The 21,003-nt window shown below is 35.8% G+C and overlaps 1 protein-coding gene across 2 annotated transcripts in view; it reads left to right on the plus strand.

Moving 5' to 3' along the window:
• The window catches only part of TASP1 (taspase 1), an 83,044-nt gene that overhangs the window by 24,464 nt on the left and 37,577 nt on the right, over positions 1-21,003 (plus strand). For both annotated transcript variants that reach the window (XR_009818139.1, XM_061989232.1), the window contains 3 exons: positions 7,210-7,316; positions 12,047-12,166; positions 12,865-12,943. Coding sequence is in view for 1 of the 2 variants with exons in the window: in XM_061989232.1 (XP_061845216.1) it covers positions 7,210-7,316; positions 12,047-12,166; positions 12,865-12,943 (306 nt within the window). In the remaining variant the exon portion in view is untranslated. The remainder of the gene's footprint in view (positions 1-7,209; positions 7,317-12,046; positions 12,167-12,864; positions 12,944-21,003) is intronic.

Genomic DNA, 21,003 nt, shown 5'->3' on the forward strand with positions numbered 1-21,003 from the left:
CATTATTTTGAGACTTACTGAATAAAATCTACTGGTTTATTGTCAAGTCACTACTTGGAATCCTTCTTCGCTCAAGTCCTCTTACTACCTTGAGTAACCTTATGTCTTAAGTAAAATCACGTGTTCAACAGAGTAGCTGCTACTATAGGTTGATTTGGCATTCCACTTGTTGCAAGATGTGTATTTACTTCAACTTTTAATTTCTATTAGTTAACCAATTTTGTGTATTCCCTTGTATCTTCTGGCTGCTTGGCTTGCTTTAATGAGAGAGCGCCTTTTTTTTCTACAGAAGTATCATGCAAATTGTCATGTTTCTAGTGATACTATATGTCTCCCTGTCGACCAGTATTGCCTACTTAGCTTCCCTCTCCTCCAAACCTCACCTTACCCCCAGTTCTTCCCTCCACTGTATTGCATTCAGAAAAACATTTTCTGTATTACTGGAACTGTACTGTGTGATTCAGTCAGTGTCTCAGGAAAATGGCTTAGATTGTGTTTTGTTTCTTTGTGCTTTAGGGTGAGAATGAGAGAGATCTGAAGAGAAACTCAGGGGTTTTGGGGGCTTGATTAGGAAGCCTGATTCCTATTTAAATACATACCTGATTTTAGGAAACTAAGAGGCATCTCTCGGGTGGGAGATGCTTGTCTTTCAGCGGTGGAAGTTGTAATCTCTGTTCCATAATATGCAAAGTAAATGAGCTCTGGTAAGTGCACGTGGTTCACTGACAATAAAAAAGAAAAAGAAAGAAGGAAAAAAAACCCAACCTGACGTGATGTAAATCCTCCCTGGAACTGAACATAATATTGCAGATTCACTTGCAGTTCTGAAATCTGGACAGCTAAGTGCAGTTAGCCAGTGAAAAAAGTTGGACTGAAACACCCAGAAGTTGCTATGAATGAAGTTTTTCCAGGAAGCAGGAAAAGAAATTTCTTCTAGCACGTAGTAAGAAATGACACATCCAGCAGCAGTTTACCCTTGTTCTTGTTATGAAGAACAGATCTGTATAATAGTGCTCTGAGAAAGATATTTTTTAGTATTTCTTAGTATGGTTTTGATGCTTAGTGTGGGGTTTTTTTTCCCATTTATGTTGCAATCTCTGACAAATTATGACAGCATGGGAAGTAGCACTGGTAGTCTTTGGTCCTAGCACAAGCCTAAGTGGTGTTAATTTGTCATTTAAAATAAGTTTGTTAGAATTAAATTTATTTTCATCTGTTTGTTTTCATTTGTGCCATTTCATTTCTTTATTTTAGCTCAACAGAATTCTTCACTGGATCATTTTAATTCCTGTGGGTGAACTAATTTGCTATTATATTCATTTTTAATTTGCTCTTCTCTAATAGTTATGTTCTCTTTTAATATGGATTAGAAAGATAAAATGCAGAAAGTTCTCATTTCTGGGTTTTTTTTTCAGTTGATTGTAGGAAATGTCTGCCAGGGGGTGCTATATGATTGGTCAGAGTTCAATCTGTACTTCAAAGATTTAAAAATATTCTTAGACTTTTCTTAGTATTTTCAGTTTACAGTTGTGGAATGCTCATGGGTTGTATAATGTTTTGATGCATAATAATTTCACGTGCCTGCAGTAGAAACACTGGAGTTGATGTTTGTGTTCCCAGCTTGCTGTTCCATCACTGTCAACAAAAAACTTTTGAGTGTCGTCCTAAACTTGAATAGTGATTGAGTGTTGCTGGGAATTTGTATTTGTTAATTCTATTTGAAAACTTAATTGTTCTTTTGTATATTCTCTGAATTTTCAGCCTAGCCTGAAAATACGTAAGGAGATAGATGTGGCTGATATAAAAGTGGGATTTTTAAGGAAACGTGGAGTTCTTTAGTAGCAATGTCGAACATTAACTTCAGATGAGAAATATTAGCATGGTGTAATAAATGGCCTGTCAGCTACAGGCCTGTTTAAAGTATACAGAGCTAGAATTAACAAGTAGATTTTTACCATTATTTTTACCATTATTTAAAAAAAAAAACCCAAAGCACAACAAAAGAAAAGAAGGAAAGAAGTGCTTTGCATTTTGTTCTGTCTGTACAATTGAGCAGTTTCAAGGACTCCATGAATAAGACAATGCTGATTTTCCTTCTAGTAATTTTTCTCTCCCTTCTGTTCTCTGAATCATTTCTAATAGACTCCGAAAAATGACTAGGAAAAACTTCTGAAGAGCTTAGTGTGGGGAATATGGTTGTCTTTCATTTACTAAGTGACTATATCATTATATAGTAGCATTGTCAATATTTTTAGTTGCATTTTTACTTGTACATAATATAACATTGAAAAAAGAGTTAAGGGAATGATCATAGCATCAGAGTACCAACAGGGTTATTCAAAGTAAATGTAGTGAAAGTTTTATGGCAAATGAATGGTACACAAGATGTCTGAACTGGCTCAGAGACCAATGGTTCGTTTGTTTTTTCTTCCACTGACTTGCTTGCTGAAAATTTCTTTCTCATTTCTTTTTGTTAAGTGGTGACAACAATGTAAAAAGCCTCTATAAAAGCTGTGTGTATTGTCTAGCTATGATGATGGCAGAAACGGATCTTGTACTAATGAATGATGTAATGAAAGTCTTGTGGTCTTTTCTCGTCAGGGTACCTAGTTAGTCTAGAACCTTTTGAAAACAGGAAAACGTATAGCAGTCTTACCTTTGAGCAAGATGTGCCTGTGAGAATGTTTTTCTGCATTTGTAGATAATACATCATACTACCAAGCCCACGTTCTGATACCATGTCCACTAATACCAACCTCTCGTGCAGGCAGGTGGTGTTGAGCAGGATGTGCTTCCACCTGTTGTGTGCTCAGCCACTGAGCCTTCTCCATGACAAACCCCTACGCTTGTCTCAACTTCTACTGTTCAGGTGAAGGAGCCCTGACACAGGCTGCCCCACGAGGCTGTGGAGTCTTTTTCTCTGGAGGTCTTCAAAACCTTCCTGGATGCGTTCCTGTGCGACCTGATCTAAGTGGACCTGCTTTAGCAAGGGGATTGGACTAGATGATCTCTAAAGGTCTCTTCCAGCCCCTACCATTCTGTGATTCTATGATTCTAACTCTACCGTGACCTAAGTATTCCACCCAGTCCTTCCACTCTCATACACTGCAGTGCATTTAGGTACAGAGTACCTGTGAGTAGCTCCTGTTGGTACCTTGCAGGGTTGAAGGGAGAATGTGCTTTCAGGTCATTGAAGATTATTAGCTCTTAAAGATGTACTCATGCTCCATAGCAGAGACATGTGATGAGTACCATAAATGTGAGACTGAAATCCTGAGCTTTTAGTAATAGTTTGATGTGCATCTGTTGTCAGTCATTAAATATCTTTAATCTTGTTGAGGCCCAAACGTGGTGTTTAAATATTATCACATAATAATTTTGTAAAGCTGTGGGATTTTTTGTTCTTTTTTTCAGATCTAAAAAGTAGTCAGATCTGAAGTAGTTCTGTTTACTACAGTATATACATAAATGAGAAAGGAAAACAGAATGGCTGCTCATACTCTGTGGCTTCTGAGACGCAATTCTTTTAAGAACGAGTTTGGGTGTATGTGCTGTTACTGTGTAGAGTAGCAATTATCAGGACTTTATCTGAAAACACATTTTTTGTTTTCATCTAAGCTTTTAAATTTTTTAGCAAAATCCAAGTATATTGTACTACATAACTTTCCATGGATTCCAACAACAAAACCTTTGGGCTGTGATCTAAGAATTTTTCAAACTAAAATTCTATCTGCTCCCTTACCTCTCTCTTTCTAGCTTCCTCCTCTCTCCAGTCAACAAGCTCTACCTCTTTTGCTTCCCTTTCTCCTTGGCCCAGGCAACATCAGGCTGATGTAGCTATATTGCATTTGTTTTAGGAAAACATGCCTGTCTTCAACACTGTGTTGTGTCCTTTTCCTCTTCTCAAGCTTGGAAAATGCTGTCTTGTCGGAGAAGGTGAGAGTGGTTTTTGAACTGTCATTTGGGACAAATGAAATTTCTTAGCATCCTTGCACCACAAAGTTGAGTTTTCGTTGTAGATTTCATATGAATTATGAACTTTAACTGTGTGTAGGTAGTTTCCTTCTGTGTATAGTGCTTATTTTCAACATAATTTTTCAGCTGGTTATTTTTCCATCTTACGTGTGCATCATTAACCAAGCACATTTGACCATGGAATTTTTTTAATTCATAAAAAGTTTTATTGAACTTAAAACACCACAATACATTTTTTGTCAAGGACTGAGCTTACAGGATGTTTTCAGAAAACTTTTAATTTCAACTTTAATTGGTTTAGTGTGAAGCTCACTGTGTTTTCTAGTTTCTTTTGTCAGCAAGACAAAGCAACCAGAGTACTAGCCAGTTTAATGGCATTTAGAGTGGTTTTGCTGAGACAGAACATTGCAAAGGCAGGACTAAACTGAGGGCAGGTAGCCTTTCACTTGCTATTAGTCTTTATTCCCTTATTCCGGGGAAAAAAGTAATTTAAGATTCAAAACATTTTAAACTGGTCATCTGGAGATAGACATAAATCTATGCCAGAGCTAAAAAGAGAAATTGCAGGGTTCTGTTTTACAACCTAGTCCTTTACTGCACAGTTCTTTGGTCCCTTTGGAGGTATTAGCTGTTTTATCCTGCTAAGATGAATTGATAACCACTGATAATTATTTTCCCTAAATAATGAAAGCCAGTTATTCCTCAATCCTTGCTAAAACAGAATCTTCATCTGAAAAAAGCAAGAGAGAAAATGCATGACAAGTCTTTAACTCAACATACAGTTGAAATGCGGTTGGAGTATTCAGGAAGTGAAAATGTATCTGACACCTGAGGACTAAGCACTGTTTTTTATTAGCCAATAGCATTGCTTTGTAGGGTAGTCATCAATTCTTTAAACATGGACAAGGTGGTGCATTGCTAGCCTAATTTCATACTTAGTGATTCTTACTGTCTATTAAATGTGTGCTTCTTTGTTAATAATGACCTGTTTTCTGCCCTGTATTACCTAGCGTGCTGATGCCACTTTGAATTAGTAATGCAGTTACTGTGAACAATTAAATCCTTCAAAACAAATCTTCAGGGTTTTTCTTGTTTTGAAAAGTCAAAGAAAATCTTACAGCACAAGGTCAAACCTAAAAATTGTTTGATTGCTTAGCTAAGGACTGATGAGTGAATGGAAGATCTCTCTTAAGCTTGGAGAATTTTGTATCTTGTGGGAAAAAATGGCAGGATAAGTAGCAATCAAGGTATTGTTGGAGTGATGATGCTGAGAGGCCATATACAGCTCTCTATGTATCTGGCGGGGCAGCTTGGAACTGTCCCACGTGTTCTCTAGTTTGGATGTGATCTTTGTGCATATGTTTGAACTGGTGAACATTTAAATACTGCAGAAGGTTTTGGGGCTCTTCTAGTATTAGATTCTGGAGTACAAGGAAAACTTCTTGTGGTCAGGTTTTCATGGATGGGCTCCTGCACCCTCATATTTGTCTTGCTTCTCTAGGTACACTTTTTTTCTATATTGGCAGAAGGCAATGGCAGCAGTAGATACCAGGCTTTGGCATATTTATCCCTCTGTGATACCTACTTTTGATGAATACCAAGGCCAGGCACCTCTCTTACTCATCCACATTGTGGCTCTGTCTGTAGATATTTTCTGTATTTATTGAAGTCATGTCAACTTACACGTTCTCCTGTTTAAAAATTCTGTTAAAAACAATGTACTGGCTTGATTCATTTCGAGGCACTCTGTTTAACCAATTTTTGATCTATGGGAGATATTTTCTTGATTTTCCTCTTCCCACCTCCAATTAGTACTAGACTAAATTGGATCTTTACATGCTGCCCTTTATCAAGTGTTTGTGTTTTACCTCTTGGACCCCATTTCCAAAATAGAAATGTGTTGTCCAAAGTAGCTGCGTTAATCAGCTCTGTATGGTAGAAAGAGTTCCTTTCTTGGTGATGGCAGATTAATATATGTTTACAGTTTTAAGAAACTGGTATTCATTAGGATTTTGGAAAGAAATGCCACCTTTCTCATTACTTTTAGATTATATACTTGAATAACTGTGGTAGTTTAAGGTCAATTTTATATACTTAAAAACAGATTTAAAGGAGAGTTCACTAGGTGATTTTGGCACCTGCATGGGGAGGTTTCAAAGAAGTAAAATGCTCACTGTCTGTGTACTTTGAGAATTGTAAATGAAACCTTTGTGTTCTGTTGGCTCTGCAATATTGATTTTATTCTTAGACTGTTCTTGCAGCTGTTCCAGTCTTCTGGATAATAGAGATGTAACTGTATTCAGAATTTGATTTAAAATGGCAGTTTTTAAGGCTTATAAATGAAATAGGAACAGTGTACTTTTTAACTTACATCAAATTAGTGACTTACTTGTGTATAAGTAACTCTATACCTTCTATTAGCTTCAGTTTGCATGACCAAACAAGTGACAAAAGATATTTTTCCCTTCTCTTTTCTCCACATTTCAAACAGGATGTTAAAACAATCTGTAGATAATATTAAGTCAAAACTCATTTAAACTAAATATATCAATATCTGCGATGTTTTTCATGAACTGAACTTCTAAAATTGGAACATGTCATTTTGGTCTCTTAAGCATAATGATTTTATTTTTTTTACTCCATGTTAGAGAACATTTCTTTTCTGAATGTAGGACTTAGATGTGGAAAATACACGTTTGTGTTTTCAAGACCTAGGTGGTCTTTAGACTGCGTTGGATTGTGGAACATAAAAATATTTCTAGACTATTGTGTGGTTTAAAATATATGGGTAAACATACAGATATGCAATTAAGGTAATCAAATAGTAGCCTAATTTTATGGATATCAGAATGAGCTCACATGGTATCTATTTACTTGTCAGCAGTCAAAAACAGTAATTTCAACACAAGCCACTTATTCCATTCTCTTCTGTTCAGTGCTGCTTCTTTGCCAAACAGAGAGATATTTAGCCCAACATAGCTTCCATATGTGTCCAGCTACATGTTTCTGCTAGGTATTTCACCCATCACCATTGCTGAACAATGGTTTAGTTTTTTCACTGAGGAAAAGATGTAAACATTGTGTACTGAAGTGTAAATACTTAGTTGTTGGCTTTTTTATTGATGCTTTTTGCATCAGTAAAACTGTGGGGGATGAGGCTTCCAAAATATCAACTTATCAATATTTGTTTAAGTAAATTTTACTTAGTTAAATACTTTTGAACTATTTTTATAGGGTTTAGTTTAGCAGCTTTTAAGAGGAACAAGAGGAAGCTGGAGTTGGCTGAAAAGGTTGAAACAGATCTCATTCAACTAAAGAAAAGAAGACAATCAAAGGAAAAGGTTAGTTCCTCTTTAAAATTTTATGTCAACCTAAACTTGGAGCCAATTGCTAATTAATTTCATGTCAGATATAATGAGACTAATGTAGAATCAGAATCCACTTCTGCTTGACCATCCTAATGTTTAGAGAATAGAAAGATAACTTTCTGCCTTGCTATTTGAAAATTAAACTCACTTCATATCTTGTTAGTGCTATGAAATATTTAGCTCATTTTGAACTGGAAGTATGACAAATGTAAACACAAACAGATAATTATTTACTGAAACATTTTCTTTAGCTTGGGATCTCTGTCACTGTTTCCCACTTTTTAATATTTCCCAAGCGCACTGCATTATGGAGCTGGAATTGGTGAAATTTGAAATATCAGGTAGGTAAACATGTGCATCTGTGCATGCATCTAGCATTGACCTGGCCCATATTACTTGTACTACAAAACTATTAGCATTCCCCCTGTTCTCCTCACTCTTTGAGTTTAGAGCCTTCGTTATCATTTGAGAACGTTAATCAGTATTTGTGTTTACTATTGAATATCAAAGTTTAGCTCAGGAAATTAAATGCCTATGCTTTATTTAGGGCCAGTGGGCTTTTGGGTTGACTATTTCTCTTTGGTAAGCTGACTGGCTGCTATTTGTTAAAACAAATAACGTATAAAGCCCAGAGAATTGTCAAAAAAGTTTATTCTCAGTAGTCCATGCAAGTGCAAACAAGTGATAAATTAGACAATACTTCTGTGTTCTCAGATGAAAAGTTTTCCCTAGCAGGGTACTAATCTTTCTGTTTTCAGGAAAATAAGACCTGTAAGGAAAGTAAGGACAGAGGGAGAAAAAAAGTTAGTTATTAATTTAGGAACTTTTCCTGCTTACAAGACTTCATGTACCTCCTTATGAAACTAACAATGCTAAAAGATAACTGAGGGAGGAGGGGGTCTCTGTACAGTATTGATGTTCACGTAATAAGGGGCAAGTCAATGCTTGAAACATATGCCAATGCATGAGCTTACCGACCTGCAATTTGAAATTTCAAGGGCTCCAGAGTCATGTGCAGCGCTTGTGGGACACCCCCAAAGGCCAATGGTGGTAGGTAAAGGAGGTGATCAAATAGAGCTCTACTCACCGGTAAGTAATCCAGTCACGTAACACACCGGTTTCGCCAAATTGCAGGGCACATCCTATCTGTGAAGGGGGGGGTGAAAACCAAATCATGCTACCAAATGTGGACTACTTATCTACAGAGTGCAACATAATTGCAGCCTTACAGGAAGTTTAGTTTTTGAAAATGAAAAATCAAATTAGAAAAATATATTAGAATAATTGTCTGTAAGCTATTAGACAAGGGGCATTTTGCAAGGATGAGGCACATGATCTGTCATCCCAAAACTCATACTATCAAAGCTGAGCTCTCAGAAAAGGTTTAAAAATAATTCTTTAAAAGCCATTTCAGTACTTGAAAACCTAAAAATAATATTTTTGTCAAAATTAATCATTAATTAATAAATACCCTTTAAAAATTTTTTTGCTGTGCTTTTCTGGAACTGCAGACCTGTCCCTTTCAACAGAACTTGATACCTCTTTCATTGTCTAGTTTGACACTCACCTGCTTCAACCCTGTGCTGCAGCTTAACTTAAATGCCTCTGTTGCCAGCACTGCACGGTCACTTTTTGTCTATTTTAGAAGCTGGGAGAAGAGTAAGGTAGAAATGATGTTAGCAATGTTGAAGTTGAATGGAAATTGTGACTAGAAGGCTTGTGTGAAGAGGTAGTATGGCAGACCAAAAAAGGCTGAAATTACCTGAAGGTTTAGGTACTGATAAGTTTCAGTTGCTAAAAACAAACAGTTTTCAAAAGTACTTCTGAATAAAAGTTAAATTATGCCAAGATCAAGAGGAATGAGAGGCTGTTCAATAAAGATTGTATGGGAAAGATAGATACTGTAACTTCCTAAAGAACTCTTATTTTCTGAGTAAATGAAATAATATCCTTGCTGTATTTTTCATTTTTCACCCAATGTAGGATTTTAGAGGGTTATGAGATTGCACACAGGAAGCTCCACTAATAACTTCACCAAATTTTAAAGGTGTGAAAATTGGAACTTCTTTTTTTTTAAGTTGACTTTAAGAAATATTTTTTCTATTTGAATTAACTAAACATATTCATAAGGGAACTGGCTATGATGTGTTAATTCAGCCAGATGTCATTCTAAATTCTTACCTGAGGCACCAGTAAACAGCAAATGTTTATCTGCATACTGCTAACCTGTCTCTTACCAGAGGATATTGAAAATAGCTTTGTAGAGTTTGGCTAAAAGCCCTATATTTTAATTTATCTTCTGCTATTCCAGACTTTTTTCACAACTATGCTGAAGTAAGAGGAGTTGTTCTTCATGTAAGTGGCACTAAGAATTTCTAGTGCACATTAATTTTTTTATAGGTTAGGGATTATAAGTTAGGGGTTTTTTTTAACTCCATAAATAACATTATATAATTTGAAGCTTAATAAAACTGATTTGGTTTCATCTGGTTTAATATGTGAACTGAAGTATGGTGTATCACTTTGAATTATATGTATGAAATCAACAGTTTCAAATTCTTCAACTACTGTATTGAGACAAACCTGAACATATTAGAAATGAAAAATATGTCTGTCTTTGCACAGAAGTACATTCTTTGAAGTATTTTGAGCATTATGATTTTTGGTATAGATGATCTTGTAAGTACCACATGAACTTTTAGCCAGTTACAGCTTGAAGTCTGTGGGTGAGCAACATTCAGTGCATATCAATATGCATCATTATGCATCAATGCATCATTCCCATTACATATGGTGAATTTTAACCACAACTTTTTCCTCAAATCAAATCTTTAATGACTATGTGAAGGTAATTGTAAGTGTGGCAGTCATTTATGGCAATCCTAGCGTCTGTCTTATTTACTCTTGCAGTTTGAGCAGGAATTCAGATTTTATGACTTACCTTTTCCTTCAAGAACCCCCTGATTTCTGTCCCACATCCATGCTGAAATGGTCTTTGGTGATAATAATGCTTTTTGGACTTCAAAAATATACTTCAGACACATTTAAGATGGGAAAAGAAACATAAATACTTTTCATCCATTCATTTTTTTTCAAAACAAAAACAGATGAAACAACAAAATTCAACTGTGGAATACAGTGTGAAATAATTCCCTCACCTTGAACATGGGAGTCAGTCAAACTGTTCTCTCTATATCCTGAACAGCTATTAAACTGGAAAGGCTAGGACTGTTACTGAGCTTCCTATGGTTAGATTTGCAACCGCCTCTTTTCAGACGTATGAGTGTTTCACCAATCATGCATAACCTGTCTCGTTGAGATTGCTATGAGAGTACATCATGGCTGTGCTGTCAGTTGCACTGAAGGAAATTGTTCCTGGAAGTTGCTATGTATAAATTGGCCCCAGTGCTCACAGCATAGTGCCATTTGCCCTGGACTTAGGTGGATTTAGAACTATTTCTTTAAAATACTTTTAAGAAATAAAACGTTGCTTAAAAGATTGCCTATCACCTTGTTAAATACTTCTGTAATCCATCAAGAACACTTTTAAGATTTTAGAAGACTAAAATATATTGTTAATTATAATGAATACGCTGTTGAGCTATTATTTTCTAGCTAGCACTATTGTGCTCCTCTCTGTTCCCACTTGATCTGTAAAGGGGCAACATGGGTCATACTGGAAGATTTATCTGTTGTCCTGTTCTGAATAGGTGGATACTGTAAAATCCCATAATTTAAGGGGAATCTCCTTGATTTAATTGTCATCAAAAATCAAATCCTATTTTTTCCTGTGGCTAGTTGGGTAACAGCATATGGATGGTAATTGCTTCAATCTGATTAGTTTTTCCCTTTGTCACTTAAGAAACTCAGAGGTGAGATTTAATGGTAAGTACTTTTCACCAAGTTTCAGAACAATCTCAAGTTGATAGGAAGAAAAGAAATCACTGTACATAGATTTTTTTCAGTGTGCACTGGGTAGAGCTCTCCTAAACTGTTATTTCCTTATCAAATGATGGCTATTTATGGAGTTCTTTCATATGCAAAAGAAGGAAAGGATGAGATTTGTAAAACACTTGATAGAGCTCTGCATTTGTGCAGATGAGCATCTTCCTGCTTTGTGTGTATGTTCTTAGCTAGATTGCTGAACTCAGAGCAAGTCTAGCAGAAAGAATCTGTCCTGGGAGAGGTTTCTTCTCAAGGCTTCTATTTATTGTCTCACTCAGAATATCAGAATTTTCTCTTTACATGGTAAGCAGCTTCTTGTGGTTTTTTTACTTATTTATTTTTAATCATACATAGCTTTAAAGATCAGAGTCTCTAAAAATGCAACCTCAAAGCTTCTGGGAAAGGCTTTTTGCTATGGCATCTTTGGAATCAGTTGCTGAGTCATTTCTCCATGGACAAGTGTCCACATAATTTTTGGCACTTTTGTGACTAAAGGTAATCTAAGCATTGGATGAGTTCTGAGATGTTTATTTCCTCTTTGTTTCCAAAGAAATTTTCTTCTGGTCCTGTCTGAGGCAGGAGAGCATTTTGGGAAGATTTGTGGCAGCACAATTGGTACCATATGCATGATAAGAATTCTGTTTTGTTGATAGGCTTGTCGCTTGGTTTTGTGCACGTGAGTTTGCATACTCCTAAGAAGTATCATCTGACTGAAACAACTTGTAAAAATAGTATATTACTGCTTGTGTGTCCTACAGGAGAATGACTCAGGAACATTAGATACAGTTGGTGCAGTTGTTGTTGACCAAGAAGGAAATGTGGCTGCTGCTGTCTCCAGTGGAGGTTTAGCACTGAAGCATCCTGGAAGAGTTGGTCAGGTTAGTATGTATTTTCAATGTGAAAGACTGTCCAGTGTCACAAGTAATTGTGATATTAATCAAGAGCTGGGGTGACAAACTGATGTTTTCCCTTCCTTCCCATGAAGCTCTGAAGGCATTATCACAGCATTGGAATGTAAGGGGTTTTTTTTAGTGTCCTTAATCAGTATTATAAAACATGGATAGTTAAGAAATATTAATAAGTTCATTTCTTGGAGTTAAGTACTTCCTTAATACTGCAAATAGTCTCTTAAATGCTTAGAGTGTTTTTAAATAAGATTTTTTGTTAATATTTAGGGAAACTGTCCTAATTAATTTTTAAATCACCTCATGAATTAAGAAAAAGTGACAAAGTTGTTAAAAGAACACATCAGGTAGAGTCATTCTCTATTGTTATAAGGTGAGGAAATTTTGAAGTGTTTGAAATGTGTTTAAGGTTTTCTTTGGGAACAGCAGAGTGAAAAGGACTTTTTATAAATAGAGAACAGCTGGAATGATTTTGTCTCGAGATTTGTACCCTCATTTTCTGTAAAGTTAGTTTAGAATACCATACATAATCACTCAGTTCAGAATAATAGTGAGTGAAGGTGTAGCAAAATCCATTTTTTAGTGTTGGGTTTGTTTGTTTATTTAAGGGAAAGGAATAAACCAAAAATCTTGTGTACTTAAATTTCTGAAAGATGCACTTATTTCCCTAGGCAGCTCTTTATGGCTGTGGCTGCTGGGCTGAAAATACAGGAGCTCATACCCCTTACTCCACTGCTGTGAGTACTTCAGGTATTTAATACTTTTATAAATATTTCAAAAAGTCCTATTGTTCTCTATAATTAGTTTAGAAATTTCTAAGAAAGGATTTCCATGAAATATGCAGAAATATCTCACGTTGCTTTTGAAGTTATATACCTTTCTAATATCTCCTGTATTTAAGTCTGGCTCACACTGTTGAAAATTTGTGTAGATGTTCACCCTTAAGTTCAGTGACAGTAATCACAAGTGTCCTTTTTGGTACTTATGCAAAGAAAAGTTCTACTGAATGCAAACATGTCATTTCTACTTGAGGAACACCAAATTGATTTTAGTCTAATAAATGCTTACCTATGTAAGCAACATATTAAAATATTGCAGTATTTGAAACCATATTAATTATTGAGTATAAGTCTAATGTTATAGGTGGTTTGTCAGCTGGATTTGAAGTCTACACAAGTACAGACAGCATCCTGATATGCTTAAAGGAGATGTCTGGATTAAATGATGGCCTTGAATAGAAGCCTCTTTACTTTTTACTGGTATCAGTTTTATATAGTGGTAAATTTTTTAATGTTATACTATTTATAACTATCACACACACATATGTGTGTATGTATGTGTGTATATATATATACACATATATATATATATATGTTCCTTTGGTTCAAATCTTCTACATTCCATGACATTGCATTAATACCAAGCCCAGATAATTGAAGTAGGCTGCATGGCCATCTGTTTATTCACTGATCTGAAATTCAGACTAGTGGTGTTTAATTAAACTCTTGTCTCTGGTTTGCCTTTAAAGTGTGTTTGTGTGTGTGTGTGTGTGTATGTGTGTGAGAGAGAGGGAGACAGAAATGTTTACAGGAAGTGAGAACTCTTCCATAATCAATACCATTCTTTTTTCCATTTTCAGAAGCTCATAATGTTTTATTTTATACTGTAATTTATACTTAGTGCAGTTTTGAAAGATATTGATGCCTGACTCTTACTTAAAATATGAGTGCCCAACAATGTGAACCATGAAGTTAATTAAGGGGTAGAGCAATGGTAAAATTAAATTACAGGAAACGTTGAACGAATGAAACTTAGAACTTGTCTGGATCACAACAGGAGTTGGGAATAGGGTCGTAAACATCTGCAAATATCAAAAAATGAGATTGCCAAGATAAGCAAGAAAATAATATGGTAACATATATTGTTGTTGCATGAAATTGTTAGAAAATAAAGGTACTGCCTAAACTCTAGAAGGTGTCTTGATTGGAAAGCCCTAAGATTGACAATGCTTCCTAAAAGAAGGTAAGTGTTGTCATTTGGTGTACCTAAAATAAGACTAGGCTTTATTTCTAGTAGTGATTTTCCTCCCCTCTTGTAGGCTTTTAAATTGTTTTTGTGTGGAAATATGTATAAAAGAAGGGCAACAAATGAAACATGCTTATTGGGTATAAATAAAAACTGTGTGCATGCACATGCATTTAATGTTTCATTTTACATAGACATATGCAGTTTTATGTAAAAGCATTCAAAATATGCACATGAAATAACTACAATTTACAACTAGTTAGATTCCTGTCATCTTCACAATATAACTTTTTGTTGTTTTGATCTCACATGTTTCCTAATTTGCCTTGAAGTGATACATTTGGTACAAAAGTATCTTAAAATTTTCTAGTGGGAATTTTTTTTCTATTGGAGTAGGTTTAACAAAAATGGAATCAAATTAAGCTTTGGTTGCTGTGTGTATTGGTTACCGTATGTGGAGACTTATTTATTGCTAAATGACTTCAGAGAATAGTGGTTGCATCAGATCCCATTTTGAATTTTTAAAAAATCGTCTCAAAGAGAAAAACTGAGCTGTGATTTCTTTGAAGCTTTCTCAAAAGTATGCTCAAAATTATTAAGTATTGACATATATTAAACCAAATAATTTTAACTTAAGAGTTCTTTGAAAAACAAAAGATTTCACAGTTGTGCTGGTTTAGCCTTCTAAACTCATTTAGAAGAGACAGAAGAGAAATTCTATACTTGAGGGTTTGTTATATCAGGCCCTATATTCCATCTTGAAAAATGATGTTCTTTGGCATTAGTTTGCAACAAGCAATTGTTAAGGGCCAGATTTTTAAGCTCTTTTGGTTCCATACTAATAAATTGTTCATGTCTTTGGGTTTTGGAGGGCTTGATCGGCAAGAGATCGAATGCATTGGGTAAAAACTGTGGTGTGAGGAGGATTTGGAATAGTAATTCAAAATATACAGAATACAAACCCTTGCCCATTTAAATCCAATTGGTAGGAATATATGAAAGGACACACTGGGTCAAATCAGAAGTGTCTTGTTTCAGATAGAGGCTGCTTTCAGGTCACCAAAGAAAAGTACAGAACTGGGAAAAGCACCTCTGCTGTGTTATCCAAGCTTCTAGCATTTTGTGATATTGGAACTTTATAAGCTGGAGATATCTTTGATTTTAATAGCTCAGCAAGACTTTCTCGAGATTTCTCATTTATTTGTGTACTTAGAAGACCAGCCATTTAAATTTTGCTTGAGTTTATTTCTGTGATTATTTACCTTTGTAGAAGCTTTTGTGGTAGTTTAAATTCCATAGTTAGTAACACAGTAAGTTTTATTCTTGAATTTTTGTTAGCTTTGTTCTACTGAAGCTTCCATTTGAGACAGACCTTTCAATACCTTCCTCATAATGGCTTTAAACTTGAAACAGAATAGGTTTATATTAGATATTAGTAAGAAGTTGTTTACTGTGAGGGTGATGACGCCCTGGCCCAGGTTGCCAAAGAGGTTATGAGTACCCCGTCCTTGGCAATATCAAAGACCAGGTTGGATGGGGCTCTGAGCAACCTGGTCGAGTGAAAGGTATCTCTGCCCAAGGCAGCGTGGTGGAACTGGATGGTCTTTAAAGTCCCCTAAAATACTTCAAGGTCACCATAAAAATACTTCATTAAAAGTAATTCCAAATTCATGTAGCTTTCTTTCAATGATCAGGTACTATTTGAAGGCATGCTTTTACAAGCTGATGTTCTGTTGGCCCTGTGGAGGCTGGCAGCCTTCCTACTTTTGCTTGTTCAGGGACGATTTGGTATTAGTTCTTATGCCTTTAGCAAGTTGTTTCTCAAATATTTTTGGCCATTTTTATCATGATTTTATATTGAATGTGCCAAAGTTGGTGGTTCTGAACTTGTTTGGGAATGACTCCAACTTTTTGAATGGTTTTTTCTTACCTCTAACAGTCTCTTGGCCTTGTTGTTTAGCCACACTGTTTTTGGTTGTGTTTTTTTTGGCTTCTGAAAAGTTACTTCATGGTTTATAAAACACAGGATATTGTAAAACTGATATTTTATGGCTCTAGTTTAACAGGAGGTTGGACGACTGAAATCAAGAGATGAAAACTTTCTAAAGTCACGATGAGGGAGACAATCAAAATTAGGAACGACCGTGAATGTGAAGGGCCTTAAATTCAAGATTTAAGATTTTTTTTAGACTGGAACTCTCAGTCTAAAAATCAGTTTCTATAGGAAGACATAAAATCTTTCTGATCTTTTTTTTCATTGATTTTTGGAGATATTTCAATGTATGAATTCTGAATTATCTGATTTTTATTTCTCAAACAACATGGGTTTGGGACTTTATTTGCAACTGAAGGATAAACATTAGAGGAATTCTGGAAGTATCTCAAGCCCAGTATTAAAATTCAAGGAATTCAGAGAATGTTGCAGTTGCAGCCATAGCTAAGATACCTGGGCAACCTTAACTGTGGTATCTAACACTATAATGCAAGTGCCATTCCATGCAAGAATGGTGACTGCATGAAAGCTTGTTAAACACGATGAGCATTACAAGTGGCCTTTATTTAACATAAATGTAAGCAACAGCTAAACTGGTTTTTAGATCAGCATAGTAGAAACCAAATCTTTGGTCTTTAGAAGCTCATGCATGCATGTGTGCATACATTTGTGCATGCACACAGGCACAAAGAAAACAGCCTCCTCTTTAAACACCCCCACCACCTTCCCCCCCAAAACAAAGGCCACAACCACACTTGTAAGGCCACTTGGAACTCTGCAGTGAATGGTTTTTGTTGGTATATGAATGTAAACACAGGAAGATGGATATTATTTGGAGGGAAAACATTTGTGAACAAAACCCAACCGCAGGAGAAACAATAGTCCATTTTTTGGCTGTACTTTAAGAAAACATTTCCTATTTTTTCCTGAACATAATAAGAATCAAAGACTTTGTTTATATTCTTCTCATTCAAAGTAATATCGAGTGTGGTGTTCAGTCTCCTCCCCAGTTGGAGTATCCACGATGATCATGAATATTTGTCTACAAACTGTGCTGAAAGTAATACTACTGGAGTAAGAAGCAGCCTATGTTTTTCTGGGGAGATAAGTTGAAAAGTCATAAATCTCCTTTTACAAACAGAACCTTAAGTATAAACTATAGAGGTAAATATAAAATTAACAGTACCATCTAAGTCAGGAGACTTTGAAAATGCAACTCTAAGAGGAATTTTTGAGTGGAAATGTGGACTAATGTGATGCACCCCTTTTTTACATCTTTAGAACAGTAGCTAGTAGAAAGTGTGCTTACTCATTCTTTGTGCATGGGTGATGTGCTTTGTGTATCAGCTACTGAAGCCAGCAGACCTTTTAATATTGCATTGCTGAAGATAGACAGAAGATCTTGCATCATTTAAAAAGTGTGGAACTTCTGTAGCAAAAAGCTGCAAAGTCTCCAGCTTTTACTAGAATCCATTTGAGGAGAACATCTGATACAAGAAAAGTACAGTGATGTGATGCCCTAGCGAGAATGGAAGTGAGACCTCATTATGGTTTATTATTCTAAAGAAAAAGGAGTCAAATCTTTAAATATATTGAGTTCTTTTAGAAAAACCAAGCATGATAACAAATACAGTTGGGCTTCAGGACTCAGCCCAAGGTTGCCTTCTGTTGAGAAAGTAGCAAGGATATCGGGTTTGTGAACCCAAACTGAGGTGTTGTCGAAGATTAATTCTGGGAAAAGTTTCAGTGATGCCTTGGTCTTCTCCCCAGTCTATTCCTGAGTGAATGAAAATCAGATACAGATAACATCAGTGTTTTAGGAATAACTACACAGACTGTATGTATTCTGAGTGCCTGACCTTAAAAATTTCTTGTGTTGGTGAATTCAGCAAGATCCTAAAAAGCTGGCTGTTAAGTTGAAAAGCAGTGGTCTCTGTTGTCATCAAGGCATATTAGGGATTACATTAAAACAGATTAAAAGCTGTGTTCCGTATATATACATGTGTATGATGCATCATTCCATGAAGTGAAAAATAGCACATTTGATATTTTGAAGAATCATAGAGTTGTTTAGCTTGGAAGGAACCTCTGGAGATCTAGAACCTCTTGCTCAAGGAGGGTTCTCTTGTTTTCAAAATCCTTATCAGAAAGGAAATAAATATATTGACTCTTGCTCCTGCTGCCTTTTTCCTGCTAAAACTTTTACTTTTTGTTCATATCTATTGTTTTTTCCAGTGCATAGTCTGCCTCAGTGATGTTTTTGTTGTTTTTGTTCTTACTTGAGAACTCATTTTCCACAGGACCTTGCACGATATTCCTCAAGGAAGCTTTAACGCCAGTAAATTGACTTGTGAGGTAGGACTGTGGCTTTGTGATCTCCATGCACTGTGGGCAGAAGTGACTGCCAATAGCTGAGCAGGTGCCATTTGTCGATCTCTCTGGCCTGTGTCCTTCTGAGTCCGTGCTCCTAATGTCCCGAGCAATTTCACATGCAAATCTTGTATCCTGTATAGATTGTTTGAGCTGTGCTATGTGAGATAGATGTTGTGATACAATTAATCTCTTTGTAGAAGTATTTCTTATATCTCAAAATCAGCCTGATCCTGTAAGATTTGGGAAATAACAGGTAATATAATGCATCACAGATGAAACAGCGCATATGGAGAAGAGTTATGTCATTGTTACAGTGAACCAGAGGGTAGAGGAAGAAAGAGGATCTATCTCCAGACAGATCAGTATTTACCTCTGAAGTGAATGCTTCTGTCAAGAGTTCAGCCTTTATGTCCAGATGCTGTTTGGAGGCTTCAGTGTTACAGCATGTGGTGTGTGAACTAACTAATGTCAAAAGGCTGTGTGAAGAGAGAGGAAGCAACAGGCAGAGATGATTTGTGGTAATGGTAGCGTTAAGAAGCAGTCAATTAAACACAGTACTGCACTGTTCAAAGCTGAGGGGTTTGTCCACAAAATAATCAGAATGGTTGTTTGAATTGCCTTTGCAAGAATTGCTTTGAAGCAGAGCTGGGTACAGGCAGCAATCAAAGAGTGCTTATTGCATCTTAAAATTGTAGTTGGACTTAATGTAAAAAGATATTGTAAGCATGAACTTGCACAGGCTTTTTAGAGGTGGCAATCTTCTGAAGGCCCACTACTCACAGAGCAGCGTGTTCATAACCTGGGGCAGCAGCCAGCCGTGCAGCACCATCTCCTCTGAACACTATCTGTCCTGTTCCTATTTGCCTTGCCCAAATGGCCTGAAACAGGTGCAAAGATATAAAGTGGAATGGATATGGTGACAAATTTAACTCTGTTTTTCTGTCTTACATATTTTTCTGTGATTGGAGAAAAAGGATTGTGTACATATACTTAGCTAACACATAAGCTACTGTCTTCTTTCCTGTAAGTTTGATATGACAAAAGTGGTGTAGGTTGGAAAAGTGTAGTATTTTACAAAGAAATCAGTAGCAACAAAGCTTCTGATGAAGACCTAGGCAAAAAAGAGTTTGCTTTTTCCTTTTCAATTTAACTGAAATGGATCTTTAAAAATATATTAAATGCAAAGAAGAATTTGGAACACGGATCCCCTGTAATGAAACTACACTTTTTTTCACTCTAACTTCTTTCGGAGGTATATCTGAAATTCTTCTTGTTCATGATAATTGAAACAAATAGGATTTTTTAGTGGTTAAAGTTATCTGGCATTTGCCAATGTTTACAAGTGAAAGCTTCTTACATTTGGCATATTTTAACTCTTTAGCTTTTGTTTTCCTCAGTTGTAAAATTGTAGAAAAGCTGAATGATTTGCCCATATTAAAAACTTAAAGCTGTAGAAAATGTTTTCCCACTTTGTCTTAGAGAAGATGCTTTAGACATAGTTTGCCTGGATGTTGAATTTGTCTTTTGTTGTCTTTGAAACCTACCCAAAAGTACTGCGAGCTTTTGGAAAATTTCCACTTGCATATTCTTAGTAAGTGTTCGTTAGTTTGGAAGTTAAATCATCTAAGAATTCTCTGTCTGCAACAAGAATGTGCTCCATTGATCCCTCTAGGATCAATGCTTCAGGAATTGGACAGGATTTTGTTTGCAGGTGTTCTTCCTGGCAACAGGTCAGTAAGTAAAAAATTTCCCCTGCTAGTATGAAGGCAAGATGCAACAGCTGATAGGAGTACAAAAAGCTAAAGGTTATGCAACCTTCATTTAGTCCTATGGTGCGTTATGCTAGATTGTGGTATTTTGTGTCTTTTGAGAGTTACACTTTATTTTTTTGTTTTAGTGTGTAAATAACTACATCAGTATCTCACCAGCCAGGAATTTTTATTATACTGTATTTTGTTTTTCAAAATAATTGACTTGTAAGGTTTTAGTAAGTTCTTTCTAGAGCTGCTGGAAATGACAACCAGAGCTTACTAAAATACAGCTTTTACTGTGCTTTCATTAGACATAACTAGAAATTATTCAGGAATTAAAGCAGAAATAGTAGGTTTTTAATTAATTAATGTGTGCTTCTAGGCACTATTATTTACCTGAAGATGATGACATCAGAATTGAAACAACATAACAGGATCAGGTTCAGACCCTGCTGTACAGAACAGATAATAAAACACAGATAACCTGTAACTTCTATCTTTAGCTTCTGAAAAAAGAAGAGTCATACTTTGGCAGAGGAGTAAACTAGATTAATTTTTCCATTCTCAAATGAATGTGAGTAATGCAAGTTTCCATTTTGTACTCTTTTAAAACAAGTTCCAACACTTTGTGTTGAGGTACTGTATGTTTCAATAGCTAGACAGGCTCC

This window comes from Colius striatus, chromosome 2, assembly GCF_028858725.1.
Source record: "Colius striatus isolate bColStr4 chromosome 2, bColStr4.1.hap1, whole genome shotgun sequence".
In the NCBI taxonomy this organism is placed as follows: domain Eukaryota; kingdom Metazoa; phylum Chordata; class Aves; order Coliiformes; family Coliidae; genus Colius; species Colius striatus.